This window comes from Alternaria metachromatica, assembly GCF_023757995.1.
Source record: "Alternaria metachromatica strain BMP 0045 chromosome Unknown scaffold_17, whole genome shotgun sequence".
In the NCBI taxonomy this organism is placed as follows: domain Eukaryota; kingdom Fungi; phylum Ascomycota; class Dothideomycetes; order Pleosporales; family Pleosporaceae; genus Alternaria; species Alternaria metachromatica.
In genome coordinates, this window is record NW_026055508.1 from 507,256 (window position 1) to 527,559 (window position 20,304).

Consider the following 20,304-nt stretch of genomic DNA (forward strand, 5'->3'; position numbering starts at 1 on the left):
GGCGGAGGTGAGTCGTGACGGGAAAGCGCGTCGCAGGGTTTACGTCCGTGCGCCTTCGCGTTCTGCGAAAGTCAAGCAAGCAAGCTCTCGCTCCATTGTTGAGAAAACAACACCCAAACACACGGAACACGTCCGCCCACCCGCCGCCACTCCCCCGGCGCATAATGCGCACGACGACCTCACGAATCTCCCATGGCTGAAGAAGACAGCCTCGCCGCCCTCCAGGGCCTACACCGCGACTTGTGCGCCCACATCGACCTGCAGCTGCCAGTCCTGGAGCGACTGCTGCTGAATCTAGAGGCGCATCTGGAAGAGCTGAAGACGCTATTGGATAAGAAGCCGAAGAACGATGCAAGCAGGCAGGCGCTAAGCTCTGGTATTACATAAACAGAGGTGTAGACAAGGAAGGTGCTAACAGCGCCAGGCAAGATCAAGATCGACGACAACGAGTATGAGGTCAACGACGACTTCAAGCAGAAGGCCCTCGAACTCGCCGACGCCCTCAATCTCGACGAGCTCGACGCCGCCGCTCTCTTCCTCGGCGCCCAGAGCGAGGCCCAAGAGCTCGACCGACCCCAGCTCCAGACCGCCGTAATCCGCTTCCACCGACGCCGCGAATATGTTCTGCTCTGCGTGCGCATTCTGATGAAGACTGCGCTGGACAATGGCGACTCGGAAGTGGAGGGCCTGCCTGTTCTGCAGGAGGCTGCCCAAATGATAGTCGGAGTACATGGCACAACCAATCTGTCCAACGCATACGGCTTTTGGACCAAGTGCTTGACTAGCATGGAGGCGGTCGAGAGGTGGCTGCAGTCCGTCGCCGAGCGCGTCCAGAGCACCCAGGTTGTTGGACAGGTGCCCCTCCCCGGCTTTGTCGAGATTATGGATTACCAGCGCCAGAGTCTCACACGACAGCACGAGAACTTAGCCGCGATATGCACGCACATGATCAAGCCCGGATACGTCAATCTCGACAACTACAGGGCTTTACTCACCCGCGCCAAATCCCTCGATCGACACGACCTCATTACCATCCACTACGTCCCGATACTCCTGCGCCTCACATCTTGGGTCGCATCCGAGGGCAACAACGTCATGCTGAGGGAAGCGCGCGCCCTTCACGACTCGCTCATGGCCGGAAGGGAAAACGACAACTGGGCGCTGAGGAATCTGCATTCGGCGACATTGACGTGGTGGTTGGCGGAGTACAGTGGGCGGTACATGGACCCCAACACCCAAGACGCTGCTTTGCAGGGCATCAACTTTGAGGAGGAGGCCAACACCCGATCTGAAATCTTCCTGAAAGCACTCGGCGACGGCGCATTCCATTTCATGCTATCGGTCAGTCAGGATGTGCGCCCCACGCGCTGGTATGACCCTCAGAAGACCAGCATGTTATCTACGCTGTTGCAGGACACCGCAGTCCTGAGCAGAGACTCGCCGCAGCCTGAGGACTTCTTCAAGGAGCTTCTCATGGAGCAATTACAGACCTTCGTGGACTCGTTCATTACTCACATGCCAGACACTCTACGCAAACTAAAAGCCGAGGAAGACGACCAGCGACGACAATTACAACTTCACTTCCAACGCTCAACTGGAGAGTACCCACTACATCTCGAACGGTTCATGGTCATTGTCGCATATGCTTTCGACGGGTTCCCAGACGCAGCGGAAGACTTCTGGAGCGACAAAGAGAGCAATCTCTACGGATTCCTGCAATGGGCAGCCAAGCGCCAACCCACTCCCCGGATAGCTATGTTTTGCGAGATGTTACGGGCCATTGGTTCTGGAGAGGCAAATGCCGAAGCGGCGCATCGCTTCTTGCTTGAAGAAGGAGCATCTGCTTCAGGAAAGATCCGACGGACGAGTTCGCTCAGCTACACCACGATCTTCAATGAGCTGCGCGAGTTCGAGAACGACATACACGAGCCGAAGAAGCCTATCCAAAGCGGCGTCTACGCTCAGACCATGAACCCAATCGACCAGATCGTGGAACCAGAGAGCGCAACTATGCTGGAAAGCTACCTAAGACTCATTGCACACATTTGCCGACAAAGTTCTTCTGCGCGGATGTGGATCCTGGATCTCAAAGAGTATTCCTTTGCTGGCATCTGCTTTGGTCTATGCACCGACAAAGTTGAAAGCGGGCTTCGAGCAGCCGCCTACGACGCTCTGTCGGCTCTACTTGTGGGCAAGGACTTCACTCGTGCAGATGCCATGTGGAGTCTCTTGGATGAGTGGACGGTCAATGGCTTCTATACTGGATCCAGACAAAACAACGCCTTGGGTGCTACACCCAGAGATGACTTGTGGCCAACGCTCGCCGACGGGTACGACGAGTCCATCGCCCTAGTTCGTTTCCTTCACTCGCTCGTAGAGCCATATCCGGAGAACGAAGGCTTGAACGACAGTCTACCATTCCCTGAAGGCCTGGGATCGTCGCGCAGGATGCCGGGTATTGAAAGCTACATTGACTTCGTCATGCAGCAGGTGTTTGCAGAACGTTCCCTGGACGTGCTTGATCCGCTACAACGTAGCGTCATGCAATGGACATGCTTGCGCTTCATGGTCACATGTCTTTCCACCTTCAATGAGAATCTCGTCGTGTTCGCGAACAAGTCTAGCATACCTGTTGATTCGGTCATTGACCCCACATCACTTGCTGTGTACGTTGCGCTTCACCCATTTGCACGCGTCATGGAGTGGCTCTTCAACGACAAGGTGTTGAAAGCTCTTTTTGTTGCATCGCACCACGACGTGACCGAGGTCGACGCTGCTCCATCCGACTCTCCATTGATCCAATCCCTGATGCTTAGCATCGAGGTGATGGATCTTGTGATGAAGCTCCAGGCGACATACCTGGATATCGTCAAGCCAGTTCTCAAGCAACAAACGTCGTTCCAGCATTCTCCCGTGTCGAACCTGTCGCTTGCATCTTTCGAGGATGCGATTTTGAACAACCTGCAGGTTATCGTAGACCTGGGACTCTATTGTGGTACCGGCCACGAAGCTTTGACAATTGCCTCTCTTCAATTGCTAGAGAAGATGGCGTCTTCGCGGAAACTTGCAGTCTCGCCTGCGGGCTTCGGACAACGATCAGGGCGAAGCAAGATTGTTGGCATACTAGAGAAAGACAATGAAGCCGAGCGCATCGGCCGGTCCCTCTCAGGCCTAATGCGTTTCAGCGCCGAAGAGCTCGAAGCTGGCGAGGATGCTTCAGGATATGTTGTCAAGCTGCGCGTTTTGGACTTCTTGAACAGCTGTCTAGCTGCCGTGTCCCTCCGGCCGACCATAGCGCATATCCTTCTCGGCTTCTCATGTGGACCCAACACTGTCCGCGTTGGAGAGAACAGCCTCTGGTCAAACGGACAAGCCTTGTTCCACAGCATACTCCTTCTTGGGGTTCAGTATCCTGACAATGACGGCGAACAGTTCATAGCTTGGCGGTCTGCTCTTAAGACCCGATGCTGGGATGTTTTGCAGAAGCTCTGGCGGTCACCGCTGACGAGCGCGCTTGTGATGGAAGAGCTCCGTGATAACGAGCTGCTCTTTGTGGAGGCCCCCCAACTAACTCCCATTACCCTTGATATACCCTGGGACGGAATGTCACTTGCGCAAGGGCTCGAGGTCACGCCTAACGATTACTCTCCATTCTTTTCAGGACCACCAGCACTCGCCCTCCAGAGCTTCCTTCAAAGACGTGCTGCTTTCCTCGACTATGAGTCGAGAGAGCTGCGCTTGACAGTGAAAGAGAGCATGCCGACTATGAAGTCTAGGATCCAATCTGTCCTTCTCGGTACCACGATCCGGCCTGGCGAGGACGCAATGCCAAACCCGAACATCTTCGATCTATTTGACTTCATCGAGCTGACCTACCCTGAGCGCGCTCTGCCAGATCAACACAAGTTCTTCGAAGGTGTCAATCTGACCTCATGTCAGGAGGAAAAAGAGGGTAGCACTCTCTATTCTTTGCCACTCTTGGAACAAGTCATCCGTCTCAAGATGAAGTACTGGCGGAAAGAGGGCATACTGACTGATCAGGAGCAAGAAGAGCAACTTGTTGAACAGGCGGAACTGCTCATGGCTATATTCGTGGACTGGAACCGTCGCACACAACTTCTCCGCTATCACAAGGACATTCTGCAGTCGTGGGTCCAAGTCGTCATGGTTGCGGTACACAGCTGCGACTTCGAGAACGGCGCGCGCAGTTCGTTTATCATGCAGACACTGCAAGTTATTTTGCCCAAGCTTGAGCAGTCGTATTCCTCCGATATCTTCACCGCTCTCCAACTTGCCAGCCTAGCAGAGGCTCTTATTCAAAAGGTCGACTTTGAGTCAACTGCATTTGACAAGACAGGAGACTTCGCGAACGACCGCCTCTCCCAACTGTTCCGCGCGGCGCTCATCGGCATATACAGCCCCGTATCCACCGCCGAGCTACGAGAGTACTGCTACCAGATCTGCTTCCGCTACATCCACGGTACTTTCAACAAAGCAACGCCCAACTCCCTTCTCGGCCGCCACACCCTCAGCGCCATCAAGAACTGCGGCACCAACATGCTCGAAGTAATCTGCGACGACGCCTACAGCGGCCAAGGCACCTGCAAGGTCTCCGCGCTCCTCCTCCTCAACGCCTTCGTCTCCGCTGCAACACGTCAATCCTCAAAATACATTCTCGACAGCTTCGTCTCCCTCAACTTCGTCGGCGTTCTCGTCGACAATATCAAGCACATCCCCGAAGAACTCTCCGCCGCCGCCGCACCTCTAGTCCCCGTCCTACTCTCCTACTACGACGCCAGTCTCGCCCTCCTCCTGCGCGTGTGCCAGTCCCGGCTCGGTGCCGCCCACGTCCTCAACGCCGGTCTCTTCCCTGCCATCCGCGACTCGCAGCTCTTCTCAGTGGACCCAGATATCGGTCTCGAATTTGACGACCCCAATGCGCTGCGCAAGTACTACGAGCTCATGCTTGCTGTGTTGCGTGTTATCAACGCTGCGGTCATTGCGAGGGGGAGGCAGAACGATCAAACGGTGTTCCAGGCGCGAGAGTTCTTGAAGGATAATAGACATAGTATGGTTAGCATTTTCAAGAGGAGTGTCAATGTGGGTGTGGGGATGGGCGAGGAGCTGCAGCAGGATATTGTGGATTTGGTGGATTGCTGGACCGTTTTGGTGGATGTTACGGGGTTCTTGCAGGTACGTCAACTGAGTTGTGGTGATGAGAATGGGAGAATTTATGCTAACGTTGTGCAGTATGAGGATCAGTCGAGCGCGAAGAAGGTTAGGGTGAATATGTTCTCTTGATGAACACCAGGTATGAATGGAAGGAGGTGGAAAGAGCAACCTCTTGCGCGCTTGCTTGGATTGTGAAAACATTTAGTAATAGAAGAATTATTTTGAACTCTTGTCGATTCGTCCCTTCCATGCTTGCAGTATTTGTGTAAGTGGACACCACGATCATGAAGTAGTAATAACATAATGTTGAACGTGATGCATCTAGACACTGACCCGCGAGACCTGGTCGGAACTTGGGTTCAGACTGCACCTCATACAAGGGAAAAACTGAACAGGCCTAGAGTCTACATCGACATTAGATCACCTGCTTTGCGTGTTTCTATGTTGATGTAGGCTGTAACAATAAAAGTGTAGGCTGCAGGTCTGTTTAGTCTTTCCCTAAGTTGACGTGACTGGACGTTGGTGTTGGACGTTGCTTGGCATGCTATCCAGATCGGGAAAGTATCCAAAAGCCGTCGATTGCGTGTGTCTGCTCTGTTACCACAGGCCTCCGAGCGATATCCTAGCCAAAGATATGTTGCACTCACACTTCTTCCCGAACGTCCGTAACATTGGCCGAGGGCTACATCGGACTTGAACACCTTTTGGCCGTACTCACTTTCTTGTGTACAGATTATACTGCACGATGCGGCACCTGCTGCAAAGGCCACCTCGTTGGTGCTTCTGGTCGTACCGTGGTTGACTGACGCTGCGCTACCGACCAGGCAACAATGCCACGTATCTCGCGTCCTCGCGTCGAATGGGAACTTATAACACAGACACTACTCTCTCACAATCGGCACAGCACGTACAGCTGCTCAGTCGCACCCTCTCACGTTACCGACCCAAGCCAAGCTCGACAATGGCACAACACACACCTGTCGAATGCACGGGTGTTCGCCCTGTGAACACGACCACCGCTGACCCTATCGGTATCCCGCTGCCTGCTCTTCTCCGCCTTCCTCGCGAACTCCGCGACCTTATTTACGATGAGTATGTTCGCGTGGACGGTGGATACATCTACAAACCAGAAACACACAAACTTGCGCATGCAGATGGCTCGCCGATAGGTTTGTCGCTACGCCTTGTCTGTCGACAGCTTGCAGCGGAATTCCAGGGCCTTGCGTTGAAGCTGAATACTATCACTTTTGAGACATGCTTTTCAGAGGCTTCACGAGAAGACGCAGGAATGTACCACACCATGATTAAGCAGATTGCGTGGCGTAAGACGGAGGTGGTGAAGACGTTCGCTCCGCAACTCTTTACACCCATCATGGCCAAAGCGGTGGCGGATATCTATCCACGCCTCTCGCCACTTGTGGAGGGCTGGAGTACAAGATCTGAACCTGAACTAGAGGTCTTGGCGACACAGGAGAAATACTGCGGCGAGGCTCCTTCGATTTGGCGCGACTGTATCAATACTGTCCTGAGTCAGATCTCAGAACATCCGGACTTCGATGTGACCGTACAGGAGGAAGGCAAGGCCAGTCGACGGTATTGGATCCCGGACAATGCTGACCGAATGTCCAAACTCGTCGACGTAAATCCAGCACCCTGGCATATACCCAACAGAAAGGAACGCGATCAGCTAGCAATTGTCACCGGGGTTGAACCAGAATATCCGTGGTACAAACAACGAACGAAGTACACCTATTCCGCAGCTTCGTTAGCGCTTCAATTTCTCAGGTCACTTCCTGACTCAGCGCTTATGGCTATTCGTAACATCATTCTGGCGGAGAATCATGAAACTGTGACACACCCGGAGTGCCACGGTCGAGGCTTTGTCGAGATATGTCGGCAATACCCCAAAATCCGCATTCAACGCTTCGCCAGTCTTTGGAAGGCCGTCTTTCCTGTTGAGCTCGGAACCCGACTCGATTATAGCTCTTTCAATGAAGACGGAGAAGACGCTTCCTTGTTTGAGCGAGACCGACTAGAGGCCAACGACATTACATACGCAGTAGGTATATGGATGACGGAAGTACTGGTTTTACCCCTCCTCGGGATGCCGCCGGGCTGCTTCACACTAATCCTTGACGGCAATCCCACACCTGATTACATGACCCAAATCTTCAAAGTCGTGCAGCGAGACGTGGCTTTCCAGGCAGCACTCGACATCGCATACGCTACTGGCTCCTTGCCGTCACCGACATGGATTGATCGGAGGCTTCGTACTGGATACACATTCGACGTTCTGCCGGGCTTCATCCAAACGCTCTCGACAGACAGCCCGCTCGTACGCTGCAACTTTGATCCCGGCCAACCTCACGACGCCAACAAACTCCTGGACGAACACCGGGGGTGGACACTTCAGGACTGGGAAAATTCGTGGGACACGCATTCCCCACGCAGGTTCCAAACTGAGGCTCCGCTACCTCCATGGCATGAGTTGCGATGGCAGTATGTGATAGTATAATGGCGGTCCGAGCAATCGAACCACGGGGTGCAATCACGATATGGAGAGAAGCAATAATCGTGCGTTCGTAATCCCCGGGTCCTCAACATTTTTCTGTACCTAGGTTTGCTTGATAGTTTCAAAACCCTAGTATTCAACTACCCTTCAGAACACAACATCGTTGCGAGAGAAGGTGTTTAATAACATACTCACAACACTTCGAATATACATTCCAGCCCATCGGTGTATCCCAGACCTTCAACTTCCACCGGCACTGAATGGTGGCATTGGACACTACAATCGCATCTCAGGGGACTAACCTCAAGTTAGCATACACACACACTTCACGAGTAGTGAACTCACAATTTGTCGGCAGGCATCGACATGATCGTTGATACCTTCGAAGTCATATCGTAATCAAGAGTCTTTCGCGATACCGCCAAAACATCTTCCCATGTTTCTAGGTTGCTCTTCTTGAAGTAACCAGAAAAGGTCACCTTTGGCACGTTTCTCAGGCGATCGAACGCCAACACGAAGAACAGATCAACAAACTTCCTCTGACAGGAAGCTGTCTTGCAAAGCACATCGTGAACGTGGCGCCACGGGTCGTTGGTAATGAAATTTCTTTCGTCGCTGAACGGAGTTTTGGGGATCTGGAAGTCGAAATGCAAGTGGTCAAGATTCAGATTGGTGAGCATATCAAGGTTGACTTCCCTAGACGAAGTACAAGGCTTGAATCCGCGTTTCCAACTGCTCCTGAAACCTAAAAGACGGAATAGCTGGCTGTTGCTCATACTGAGTGCTAACCGACTGAGGGTATTGAATCCAGTCTTGAACTTCACAGAATGAAGTAGCGGGATAGATGCGCCCATAGTGTGGAGGCGGGTGTAGCGCTTGATGGTAGACTCCCACAGCATCTTCTGGAATTCGAAGCTGAACTGCCGGCTGACTAACAGCAGGCTCCTCATCCAATGTGCATTTTTTCTTGACAGCCCATCAGTCGAAAACACATCAGATCCCAGCCGATGCGGCTTGCGGCATCCGTACGTGGGTTTGGTGACTTCATAGGGTATATCTATGCCGATAGTCTTGGGCCAGCCAGCGGTTTGAAAGAAAAGACTTGCTAGTCCTCGAGGCTCGTTCTCAAGGGGTGCGACGTGAACGCACCTTTCGGATTTTTCGATTTCGCTCACACTTTCGAGCGCGGGGAGTTCTTCGTCTTCCGAGTCATAAATGATGGTTTCGTCGTCAATGGTACTGCGTTCTCCTTGTGATTCCAGTAGCGCGTAGCATGGCTCGCTGCTATTGTCGTCGGCATAGCAATTTCGGCACTCAACCTTTGCTCGTGGCCAAATAGCTGGTCCGATCAAAGCCTCGAGAACCATGAATCGCAGTTCGGTGGGAAGTCTCATGTAGTCGAAAGTCTGCGTCATTAGATTTGTACTCTGAAGATAGGGATTTACTAGAACTTACTTGCAAAGGTGTGCGCTCTTCAAGAGACGCGTCTCTAACTGAGCAACTTCGCGGCGCATAGCGCTTGTCCCAAGTCTCATCCCATCCCAGGTATATGACGTTGGCCACGCTCCGACGCTTCTCATGTTCGCCATCCTGAGAAAGGAGGCAAGAGGTACACTGCATATTTGCAGACAGGGTTTTGAGAGTATGTTGAGAGTTAAAGTGGAAGATTCAAAACTAAATTGGGCTTATATATCAAAAAGAAGCGGGAGAAATTGTGAATGAAAGAGATCGACAACGAGTGAGGTGCCTGGCAAGAAGTAAACGCCCGTTCACAAGCTCGCTTGAAGACCGTGCAATGTTGGCAATACGAAACATTGCCACTGGGTAGTTCTTGCGCCTGTGATGTCCGCGAAATAGGAGTCATCACCTCAACTCTGGAAGAGGTATGCCATCTACAGGTCCGCGAGTGAACTATACCGGATTCGGTATGGCGGCTTCATCGAGATAGTACTGAGATGGTCAGCTACCGCGCACAAAGTCACATGCCGTCGCTCGTATTAATCGAATCTTTAGCACATGCAGCGAAAAGAGCGGATATTCATCACTGTTTGATGCGCGAGCATTCGACAGCGCTGTGGGAGCTTCCATAGAACCATGATGTACCGAGGTAAGCCGTCAATGGCTTGTGCGCGATAACGCTAGGTATGGGTTGCTCAACGCCGCGGCGGGTTCCCGCTGGGAACTTCACCTCGTCACCACCCGATCGTGGGTACCTCATCATTTGTTCGCGTTCGCGCTTGCCCGACTAGGTCTTTGGAGACAGCAACCTGCTGGACTGTTACGTGGCCACCGAGTCGCAAAAGCTGTCGCATCACCCCGCATAACACCGGCGCTCGATGCAGGGTCGCGAAGGTCTTCTTAGCATCCACAACGCATCTGCAGTTGATGCAACTCCTCATCCTCGATGAGTCAGCCAAGACAAGCCGCCGGGATGCCCGCCACGGAAGGTGCAGCCCTGCCCAGCTCCAAAGATGATGTCCAACCACCAAACTCAACTGTACGGCCTGCCATCCTCCGTCTGCCACGCGAGCTTCGGGATCTCATTTATGAACATTACATTCGCATCGAAGGCGGTTACACATACGACTATGCATCGAACAAACTCCGAGAAGCCGATGGTCGCCCTGCCTCTATCGCCCTTACCGCGTCCTGTCGACAAATTGCTTCCGAGCTTCGTGGCCTTCCCTTCAGCTACAATGCAATCACGTTCTCTACGTATTTCTCGGAGTCAACAAATAAAGATGCGGGCGTCTTTCATAGCACTGTGGAAAGCATCTCACTCGCGAAAAGAGGGTTGATACGGTATTTGATACCACTCCTGCTTACAGAAGACATGGCACAGGAAGCTAGTCAAGCTTTTCCACAATTTGAACAAATCTTTGACGAGTGGGAACCTGGATTATATATCAACGCGCTACGCAATTGGGACTTTACTGGCGGTGAAGCCCGTTCCGTGTGGGAAGACTTCATGCAGCTCATCTTAACTTTACTTTCAAAGCATCCTAGGTTCCTCCAAGTATTAGAGGCAACTCATGAATCTAATACAAGGCGTAAAGGATGCAAGGTACCAGGGCTAAGAAATGCTTGCGTAGAACCCTGGTCAGTTCCCGATATCTTCGAAATGGAACGACTCGCGGACATCGTGAATGTTGAGCCCGAACGGCCGGATTATTGGTCCAGTACCCGATACTGCTTTTCTGCAGTGCATGCAGCTCTCCGCTTCCTACAATCGATTCCTGCAACGACCCGCGAAATGATACGCAAAGTCATTCTACTTGAGGACCGTCCATCTGTGGCATACCCACAGTGCCATGGACGAGGCCTGATCCCCTTTTGTCATGCACACAAGGAACTCTGCTTTGAGCGTGTCGTCGACTTGTGGAGAAACGCATTTCCCGTGTCAACCAGAGCAATGTACGACTACATCAGAAGAAGTCAGGATGGCCACGATGCGAACACTATGCGGGATGATCGCTTGATCTCTGCGACAATCAGTGATGCCATAGGTTCTTGGATGACGGAAGCGCAAGCGCTGGGAACTCTCGGAATGCCGGAAGGTTCTCATACCCTCATGTTCAACGGCGCACCCAATCTAGAACAAGCTTCGCGTGCCTTTCAGGTGGTACAACGAGATGCTGCCTGGCAAGTAGCCCTAGATGTTGCTCACACAAAAGGCACGCTTCCTCATCACTCGTGGTCAGAGCGGCGGCTTAAAACCGGGTACATCACCGAGTGCTTTCCAGACGTCGTCGCAAACCTTTCAAAAAAGGATGCGTCTATCCGATGCAACTTCATCCTTGGTACCCCGTACAGCCCCAAGAAGCTGGGCCAAGATCATCGCGGATGGGATGATGATGATTGGGTGTCTCGTTGGAACTCTTATGAGCAGGCCAAATTCCAGACAGAACCGCCACTCCCTCCTTGGCATATCCTGCGATGGGGCTATGTCCTTACAAGATGAAACGTCGCCATACATCTTAAGCGCTTGAGTCTCTTGGACTTGGTAAGCGTTACGCAAATCTCAGGCCCCACTAGATGGAAATTTGCATTGCGTGGGCACCGTGGCAGTGCAACCACTGTTGGGCGTCTCTCAAGCCCCGGACTAGCATATCCAGGGACTCTGGCGTTGTATTCCCTCTCGTTAGCAAAGTATGGGAGCGGATGGCTTCTCCCAGGGTTCCTTTGATCTATATGCTAACGATTTGCGGTTATCGCATCTCGATCTCACGCTCAGCATCCAATGTACGCACATCATTTCGGCGAATAGATATTAAGCAGGTCAACATATGAGACCTAAAAGGAACAGAAATTGCCATGTTCATGTACGTCCGCCTGAACGGTTAGCACCATAGAACGAAATACGTTAGCTTAGTTGCGTCCGCCACATTGGTGAACCGGTGGCACTGATATTCGCAAACACGATGACTTTCAAGATACTCGAGGGCGCAGCGCGGAATCAAGCCGTGTTGCGGGCAATGGCAACCTTTGGGACCATAACAGGCCCATAGGGTACCGTCTAGACACTAGTACCGATAAGGCAACGTAGACCCACTGAACAATATTCGGCTCGGTACTGATTGTTGCTGCCTTCGCGCAAGGACACCTACCCTCTACCAACGAAGCTTCATCGATACGCGTCGCATGCTGTGTGTTCCTGCGAGTATTGCTTTTTGTCTACCATGCAGTCACGTGAAGGCATGTAACAGCATCAGCAACCAGTCGCTCTGATGGTTCTGGCGACCAGATTCGACCATCTAGGCAGCGACAATTGTTGTGCAATTGATGCACGACTAGGCGGGAATATGGTACACAAGTATTGCGACTCCGGCTATTAGAACTCAACGTGGCCTCAACGGTCTCTTACCACTTATATACAGCAGACGTCGCTCCTACTTGCTTCAACTTTAACTTCTTCATCACGCTCAAGACAATCACACCACTACAGGATCATCATTCGGGTCTCGAAGCAATGATTTTTGAGTGTTTGTTCAAGCTCATTAGGGCATTTCTATTCGCTTCCATGAGAATTATTCTGTTCGATCTCATCAGGAGAATTCTTTTTGCTCTTATCGGGAGATTTCTGTTCACCCGCGCTGAACGGCGCCGGCTTGCGCACTACAGGGAATCCAAATACAACCGCCTCAGAAGACATTGGTACGATCTCGTCAACGGACCTCGGCCCTTTTCCATCAGGAGACTGTTCTTCAATGCTCCACCTACCATAATCACGCGCTATACGACCATGGCCATGGCTTCCCCAAGTCGCCCAACGCACATGCAACTACAGTCACCTCTATTCCGAATACCGCGGGAGCTACGGGATCAGATCTATGGCCATTATCTAATCTGCGAAACGGGCCTTGAATACGATTTCAGCAAGAACAAACTTACTCGGACGGACGGCGAACACATCGATCTATCACTGACGTACACATGCCGCGAGGCCGCAGCTGAGCTGCACGGTCTGGCTCTTCGACTCAATAAGATCACCTTTCGTACAGCATGTCCGGGCTCATCAAGATTTAACAGAGGGAAGTTTGACGTTGGTATGAGAACATTGAACACTAAGAAAGAATATCTACTCGACGAGATAGCTCAGTCTTGCTTGACGGATGAGATGGAGGAAAAGATAACTTTTGTTTATCCACAGTTTGCCCCTGTTGTGCGGAATTGGAGACTGGGAGGCCGAACCGGGCGGACGTTGAGGGGCGACTTCACCTTTGGCGAGCCACCTTCCATATATCGCGACTTCATTCATTTCACTTTGGAAATCTTGGAGGACAGCCCACACTTCAGCATGCCTTCTGATCTGTTGAGTTTACCGCACCTCGAGCCATGGCAATACCCGGATGATGAAGCCCTCGAGGAGATTCTCAGCATCACATACGCTAGAGAGGCACGCCCCAGTGTCCATGATACTTCATGGCCTGTTTATTGGGACGGCCACGGAGTCATCGTCTCCGCTGCTGCTTGCGCCATCCAATTCTTGAGCTCTCTTCCAAGGTCGATACGCTCGGAACTCAGGCAAATCGACCTGATCGAAGACCGCGAGTCTATATCATACCCGGAATGCCATGCGAGAGGTCTGGTTCCGTTCTGTCAGGAAAACAAAAAACTGCGTATTCACAGCCGTGTCGACGTCTGGTGGAATCTACTTTGGGAGTATCATTGGGGCAATGTAAGGGTACACTCAAGGGATATATCGCGAACTGTTGCAAAGTGGATGGTCGAAACGATGGCACTACCTCTTCTGGGTATGCCTAGTGAGGCATTCATGATGACATTTGAGTGTGACTCCGCGCCGGAAAAAGCCACCGAGGTTTTTGATATCCTACAACGAGATGCTGCATGGCAGGTTGCTCTAGATTTGAGCTACGAACGCCAACACCTACCAACTCCTTCATGGGATGATCGCAGGCGGACAACTGGGCACATCTCCGACGACTTTCCCCAGATTTTGAAGAACATAGTCAACAATGACTCTTTCATACGTTGCGACTTCTTTCCGGGAGAACCTCACGACCCGGAATTGATTGTCAACCAGCATATGGGCAAGTCACTCGAAGAATGGGAAGAGCTCTGGCGTTTTCATACGCCACTGAAGATCTCAATGCCTTCGAATAGGCCATCGTGGTGCACCACGCACTAATTTCACTATCCATGCGGCGGCAATTGCCTCACGCTTAGTGACAATCGAACGGGTTGCACAATCGCAAGAGCACACGTCCTTCCAACAGTATTGTTCAAGATCATCATCTTCGCAGCGAAGATGAGCTCCAACTATTCGCCATACAATACAAATCAAATATCACTGTTCGCAGGCCTCATGCACATATACTGCACGTATTCATCATTTCACCTGTGAGCAAGGTGAGATGATTGCTTGGTATCGTGAAAGTTCATGGCGGCATTTGCCCCCTGCAGCTATCTACTGTGAAATTATGACAACTTGGCCAAGGAAACGCTCAATGAATCCATCTTAGTTCCCGTGATGCTGGCTAGAAGGTCCGTTTCGCGTAGAGATCACGCACATCGCAAAGATACTCATCAGGGTCCTCTTCCACCCGAGCCGGACAACCAAACCAATCCGAAGGACCATCGACCACAACTATTCGATGATCCCAAATCCCCAATCTACGCCTGAGATCTGCAAGATCCCGCTTACGTCTCTTTTCCTGCTTCAGGAAATTAGGGCTATTAAGGCTGTCTTGCATGACAAGTTGCGTGACAGATACCCTCAGAGAACGATTGAATTTCAGCAGCTCTGATAAGTACCACCAAGCCACTTCGTCTTCATAATAACGGGAAGTAAATCGCCCGCGGGATCTGCACCGGTGCCAATCCGGGGGGATTCGGAAAATCAACTCGCGGAGTCGCGGGAGATTTCCCAAAATGGTGACTAGCGACTTGCATAAGTCAACCCAGGTATCTCTCTGGCTGCTCAAGGTGTACTGTGAAAATTCCGGGCATACGTGTCGGTAGTACGCAATAGTGCCAAAATTACCGTAAAGACGAGTCTCATCGCTGTAGACCGGTTCGTCCTCGTGGAGAATGGGGGGTGTCATGGTCAAGGTCTTCAACCATCTGCGATTAACAGGCCCGATGTGATTGAGGAACCGCAGCAGTTCGAGGTGGTCGTACGTATTCCAAAAGACGAATCTATTCTCGCCATAGAGGATCTGGGCGCATTCATCGTGCATGGCACTGCATGTACGCAGGAGACTGAGCGCTAGTTTGGTTGGATGTTTGCGGACAGTTTTGTAGTAGACAAGGTAGATGGGATAGTCCTGGACGAGAACGTAGCGGTAAATCTCGACGCGTAGTTCGGTTGGAAGTTTGAGGAAGGGAAACGGTGGACCAACCTGCAAATATTAGCATGCAAGTTCCTTGTCACCATCCGGTAAACTTACGAGCTTATGCAGGCTCCTCTTATGATCGAACAGTGCGCGATTCGATCTGTAGGGTTCCAGTTCTTCGGGTGTGAACAGAGGTTCTGGTGCGAAGATCGGCTGTAAATCGCCCTCGTCGTCTTCTGCCCAGTCCACAGGCCTGTTCTTGATAACCCGTTTGGGCTTAAGGATAAGGTCATTTTGCTTGAGGATAAGGTCATAGTGCTTGCTGGCACCATTCAAACGTCGTCGTCTCGCCATGCTATAGACCCAATGGTAGTTTAGGTGCTACAAAAGAGTTGAGTGCTCCAAGAGTGGCGAACTAAGGAGAAGGTTGAACAGCGGGTACTAGGCGATGTAATTAATAGGCACCACTCCCAGTCCGTGCACCCTCCGCCTGAGCAGAGGGACTCGAATCACAAGGCCTTGCAGTCAATGAAACGATAGCGGTGTAGATTGAGGAATTGGTATGCCGATAGATCGGCACGTCTTGAGTTGATCTCTTTGGAACGAATTCGAGATTTCATACTTCGATACGCAGGTCGGAGACATGATCGCGAGGCATTCGATTGAAGATTCGGAACTATCGCTCCAATTTCCTCGCAGGTAAATGTCGCAGTAGAACGCTGAAGGGCTACCAATGCGCTCGCTCGTTGTGTGCGTATAAACCGAGGGGCGCAAAAGATCGTTGCCATCACGCAAGCTGAATGATTGTTCGCCACACTGTTCTACTCGAAATGAGCCCGAGTCCCGGCTGTTCATAACACATCACCGCATGTAGCAATACATCTCGATTGAACGTAGCAAAAAAATGCTTTTCTATACCTAACACATCACAGTAAGATCACCAAGCGAGGAAGTGTACTCCTTACCTGTTAACCTTACCTTGACGTCGTTGCACTACTGGAACATCGTGCTTAAAACTTACATTAATACCTACCCAGGCAAAACCGCGAGCAAGAAAGATAATTTGAAAAGAAAGAAAAGCTAATAAAACATGCGGGAGAAAGTTCACCTTGCCCTACCCATCCCGGCCTACCAAACCTGTGCGGACCTGATAATGAAGATCGTGGCTGCAATCGACTGAAGGATGACGCTGTACCTTGTCCCTACCGAAGAGTCGAGATCGAGACGTGGAGTGCTAGTCGACGAGAATGTGATGACGGATCGAAAGCCTAAAGGTAACATGTCGACAACCCTTACCATCCTGACCTGTAACGCAGTGTTGAATGGTCGAACGTCAAGAGCAGAACAAACTCGATCTTACCCTCAGAGCCGAGAAAGGGTGAGGCGAAGAAAGGGGAGGTAACCTTTGACAAACCCTTGCAGAAGATACGTGAGCCATCGAGCGGGCCTAGTATCTGCGGCGCTGGCTTCGGTCGTCGTAGCTGTCGCCTTCGTAGCCGCGCTTCCTTGAGCCGTCGTCTCGGCCTCCACCACCGTACCCACCGTCGCGGTCGCGGTATCGATCTCTGCTGCCGAGCGGTTCGTTGTTAGCGCCGCTGGATCCTCGGTCGTAGCCACCACCACCGCCGCCGCGTCGGTCTTCGTATCGTCCTCCGCCTCCACCACGGTCGCCTCCGAATCCACCTCCGCCCCCTCGGTCGCCGCCAAAGCCACCGCCTCGTGGACCGCGAGGACCAGCTGGGGCGCCATCGGGAGGTCCATAGCCGTTGGACTGGTAGCCGATACCTCCACGACCACCGCCAAAGTCACCTCGACCGCGGCCACCGAAACCTCCTCGTCCACCGCCGAAGCCTCCTCGGTCACCCCCGAATCCGCCGCCAAAGCCGCCACGGCCACCACCTCGTCCGCCGAAACCTCCACCGAAGCCACCGCCGCGGGCTCCGAAGCCACCAGGTCCGGCTGGAGGTCCTCCGAATTGGCTGCCGCCTCCGCTTGGCCCACGAGCAGATGGGCCCTTGGTGTAGCCTCGTCCACCGAGACCGCCACCAAAGCGACGCGGGCGCCATCCAGAGACAGTACGACCGCGCTCAACATCAACGAGTACGCGACGATCCTTGATCTTGATACCATCTGTCTCCTTGTATGCAGCCTTCATGTCCTTTTCGCGCTCGAAGACGATAAAAGCATAACCGCGCTTTCGCTTCTTGGGTGGCGCGTCGGCGGGTTGGGTGACGTCTTCAACGATCCGAATGCGCTCGATGGGACCGTAGCGGCCGAATTCGCGCTCGAGGTCATCGGAGGTGACGCCATAGGATAGGCGAGAAACGAACAGCGTCTTGAAGGCGTCGCCCTGTACTTTGGGATCTTCGACGGGCTTGTCTAGATAATGTTAGTGAGTGATGCAAATAATAATTGCGCAAGTGATAGCGTAAGCGCGCGTGGTGATGTCGTACAATCCTTGACCCCTTCGGTAAGCAGATACTCCTGTTTCTCCTTCTTTTCGAGCTTCTTGCGATCGCGCTTCTGCAGCCAGCTGTCGGTGGGCACGTAGCCGTCGTTGTCTTTGTACTCCCTCAGCGCCTCCATGTACTGGCCAATGCCGCCAATCTTGGGCGTGCAGCGCTTCTCAGGCGCGTGGTCGGAAGGCTCGACCCAGCGCAGCGGCGGCCGCGGGGCGAACAGGTTCAGCAGCATCGGGGGGAGTAGATGCGTCATGGTTGCGAGTTTGTTTCTGGAATGCGCTCCAGACGGCGATGTGGAATAGTTGGAATATGAGGAGTGGAGGGCGCGACGATGAAAGTCGATGTTTGGGAGTTGGGGCGTTCGAGGAAGCTGCGACGCGGAGTTCGCACTAGCGCAAACCTAGGCTGCGACCACCGCACGTGAGATCCGGGCCCGACTTTGGACTTTGAGATAGGTGAAAGCACCGCCCTCACCACCGCAATTGCCCGCCAACATGCCTCTCTCGGCTATCAAGACGGTCGCAAAGGCTCAGGTATGTTTTCGCGGGTTCATCTGTCCCGACATTTGTCATCCTGGATGCTAATCACGACCGCAGAACGGCGTAGGAGCCTTTGTCCTGCCGTGCAAGTCCATCACCTTCCACTACTGCAACTGGTGGGGGTCGTCGAAAGGCATGAACGCCTTCCTCAAAGCCTCCCTCCCCGCCTTCGCCAAGCGCAACCCTCAGATCGAAATCTCCGTCAGCCCACGGCCACGCCACCACCCCGTCATCATCGCAAACTACATCAACGGCGCACAACGGTCAATATGTGTGAGGAACCTGCAGAATGAGGGTGTGAGGGAAAAGGCGGAGATGTTAAGGAACAGTACAGGAGAGAAGAACAGGAAGCTGGATGGACGACCAGTGAAGAGTCTGAACGAGAACGTCAGGGGCATCTGGAGTCCGTTCCACGGCAGCAAAATCAACATGTGAAGGATTGAAGGTGAAGGAAGACGAATATTACACGCGACGATATCCAGCGAGAATCATGGCAAGGCGTAGCGGCATATCGACCAGAGCTCTGCCTCTATGACATGAATGTTAAAGGACCCGACTTTTTTTTCGGCATGCCCAAGAGGATGTGAACGACATACACTGGCTGGGGAGTTCATAAACGCTGTACAAACAATGTATCAAAAACACAGGAATCACGAAACTTGCAGAGCCCAAAGCGATGATCTTCATGCACGTTCATTTCCAAGGTTTGCTGAATCTACATAGGTCCTAGCCAAGTCTTCTTTTATTTCATAAGATCATAACCATTAGCTGCCGAAGCACGCTCCAATCAACTATAGACGAGCATCGCTTCGAGGCATTCATGCCTGGTTGGCGTTGATGATGTCAACGAAGGCAGGCTTCAAGCTAGCACCGCCGACAAGGAAACCGTCAATGTCGGCCTGCTTGGCAAGCTCCGCGCAGTTCTTCTCTGAGACGCTGCCACCGTACAGGATACGGGTCTTCTCGGCAGCCTCGGCAGAGACCTCCTTCTTGAGCCACTCACGGAGGGCGGCGTGGACTTCTTGTGCTTGCTCGGTGGTTGCGACCTTGCCGGTACCGATGGCCCTGTTCTACGTTAGTGATTGAGCATGGAAATTATCTTTATAAGCTTGACGCACCAGATGGGCTCGTAGGCAACGACAATCTTGCTCCAGTCCTTGACCTTGTCTGCGACAGCCTTCAGCTGCTTGGTGACAACGTTGACGGTCTCGCCCGCCTCGCGCTGCTCCAGGCTCTCACCGCAGCAGAGGATTACACTGAGACCGTTGTCAATGGCAGTCTTTGTCTTGCTGGCGACGAAGTCGTCAGTCTCTTGCAAGATCTGGCGACGCTCAGAGTGACCAAGGATAGCCCAGGTGATGCCGCTGTCTTTGAGTTGTTGAGCCGAGATCTCGCCGGTGAAGGCACCGTTAGGCTTGTCGAAGACGTTTTGCGCCGCGACTTCGATGCCCTTGCGGAGGTGCTCGCGTGCGAGGAGGAGGTAGAGGGCTGGTGGTGCGATGACAACCTCTGGTTCTGGAGTCAGTGTTTCGTCCTCTCGATGGTGTGATGGAGTTTTGCGCTTTTCTCGGGTCGCTGGAAAGATGCTTCGACGTACCTGTGTTCTGGTCGAGCTGGGCCTTGTTGAGGTTCTCGACGAGCGACTTGATGGTCTGAATGTCGCCATTCCTTTAGACTTGTCAGCTTCTCTTCATCATCTCCAAGCACTCACAGCTTGTGAAAGTACCCACATCTTGTAGTTGCCGCCGACGAAGAATTGACGAGCCATGTTTGCGGTTGGATTGGTTGCGTTTGCGTGAAAAGATGTTATGTTAGGGTATAAG

At 52.5% G+C, this 20,304-nt stretch overlaps 7 protein-coding genes across 7 annotated transcripts; 3 read left to right on the top strand and 4 right to left on the bottom strand.

Annotated features, from left to right (window-relative positions):
* Positions 1-192: 192 nt before the first annotated feature.
* Positions 193-5,301, top strand: J4E83_007178 (uncharacterized protein; the record flags this gene model as incomplete). Its single annotated transcript, XM_049334083.1, has 3 exons — positions 193-376; positions 425-5,193; positions 5,251-5,301. The coding sequence occupies 3 exons, from the start codon at positions 193-195 to the stop codon at positions 5,299-5,301; spliced, it is 5,004 nt and encodes a 1,667-aa protein (XP_049186894.1).
* Positions 5,302-6,133: 832 nt separating this feature from the next.
* On the top strand, positions 6,134-7,687 carry J4E83_007179 (uncharacterized protein; the record flags this gene model as incomplete). Its single annotated transcript, XM_049334084.1, has 1 exon — positions 6,134-7,687. One exon carries the CDS (start codon positions 6,134-6,136, stop codon positions 7,685-7,687), a length of 1,554 nt encoding a protein of 517 aa, XP_049186895.1.
* A 338-nt stretch (positions 7,688-8,025) lies between these two features.
* On the bottom strand, positions 8,026-9,099 carry J4E83_007180 (uncharacterized protein; the record flags this gene model as incomplete). Its single annotated transcript, XM_049334085.1, has 1 exon — positions 8,026-9,099. The coding sequence occupies one exon, from the start codon at positions 9,097-9,099 to the stop codon at positions 8,026-8,028; it is 1,074 nt and encodes a 357-aa protein (XP_049186896.1).
* Positions 9,100-15,083: 5,984 nt separating this feature from the next.
* On the bottom strand, positions 15,084-15,834 carry J4E83_007181 (uncharacterized protein; the record flags this gene model as incomplete). Its single annotated transcript, XM_049334086.1, has 3 exons — positions 15,084-15,090; positions 15,137-15,546; positions 15,595-15,834. The coding sequence occupies 3 exons, from the start codon at positions 15,832-15,834 to the stop codon at positions 15,084-15,086; spliced, it is 657 nt and encodes a 218-aa protein (XP_049186897.1).
* Positions 15,835-16,927: 1,093 nt separating this feature from the next.
* J4E83_007182 (uncharacterized protein) lies at positions 16,928-18,195 on the bottom strand (the record flags this gene model as incomplete). The annotated part of the gene is made up of 2 exons (XM_049334087.1): positions 16,928-17,859; positions 17,934-18,195. The coding sequence occupies 2 exons, from the start codon at positions 18,193-18,195 to the stop codon at positions 16,928-16,930; spliced, it is 1,194 nt and encodes a 397-aa protein (XP_049186898.1).
* Positions 18,196-18,436: 241 nt separating this feature from the next.
* On the top strand, positions 18,437-18,916 carry J4E83_007183 (uncharacterized protein; the record flags this gene model as incomplete). Its single annotated transcript, XM_049334088.1, has 2 exons — positions 18,437-18,475; positions 18,539-18,916. 2 exons carry the CDS (start codon positions 18,437-18,439, stop codon positions 18,914-18,916), a joined length of 417 nt encoding a protein of 138 aa, XP_049186899.1.
* Positions 18,917-19,299: 383 nt separating this feature from the next.
* On the bottom strand, positions 19,300-20,249 carry J4E83_007184 (uncharacterized protein; the record flags this gene model as incomplete). Its single annotated transcript, XM_049334089.1, has 4 exons — positions 19,300-19,546; positions 19,600-19,990; positions 20,079-20,149; positions 20,212-20,249. The coding sequence occupies 4 exons, from the start codon at positions 20,247-20,249 to the stop codon at positions 19,300-19,302; spliced, it is 747 nt and encodes a 248-aa protein (XP_049186900.1).
* Positions 20,250-20,304: the final 55 nt, after the last annotated feature.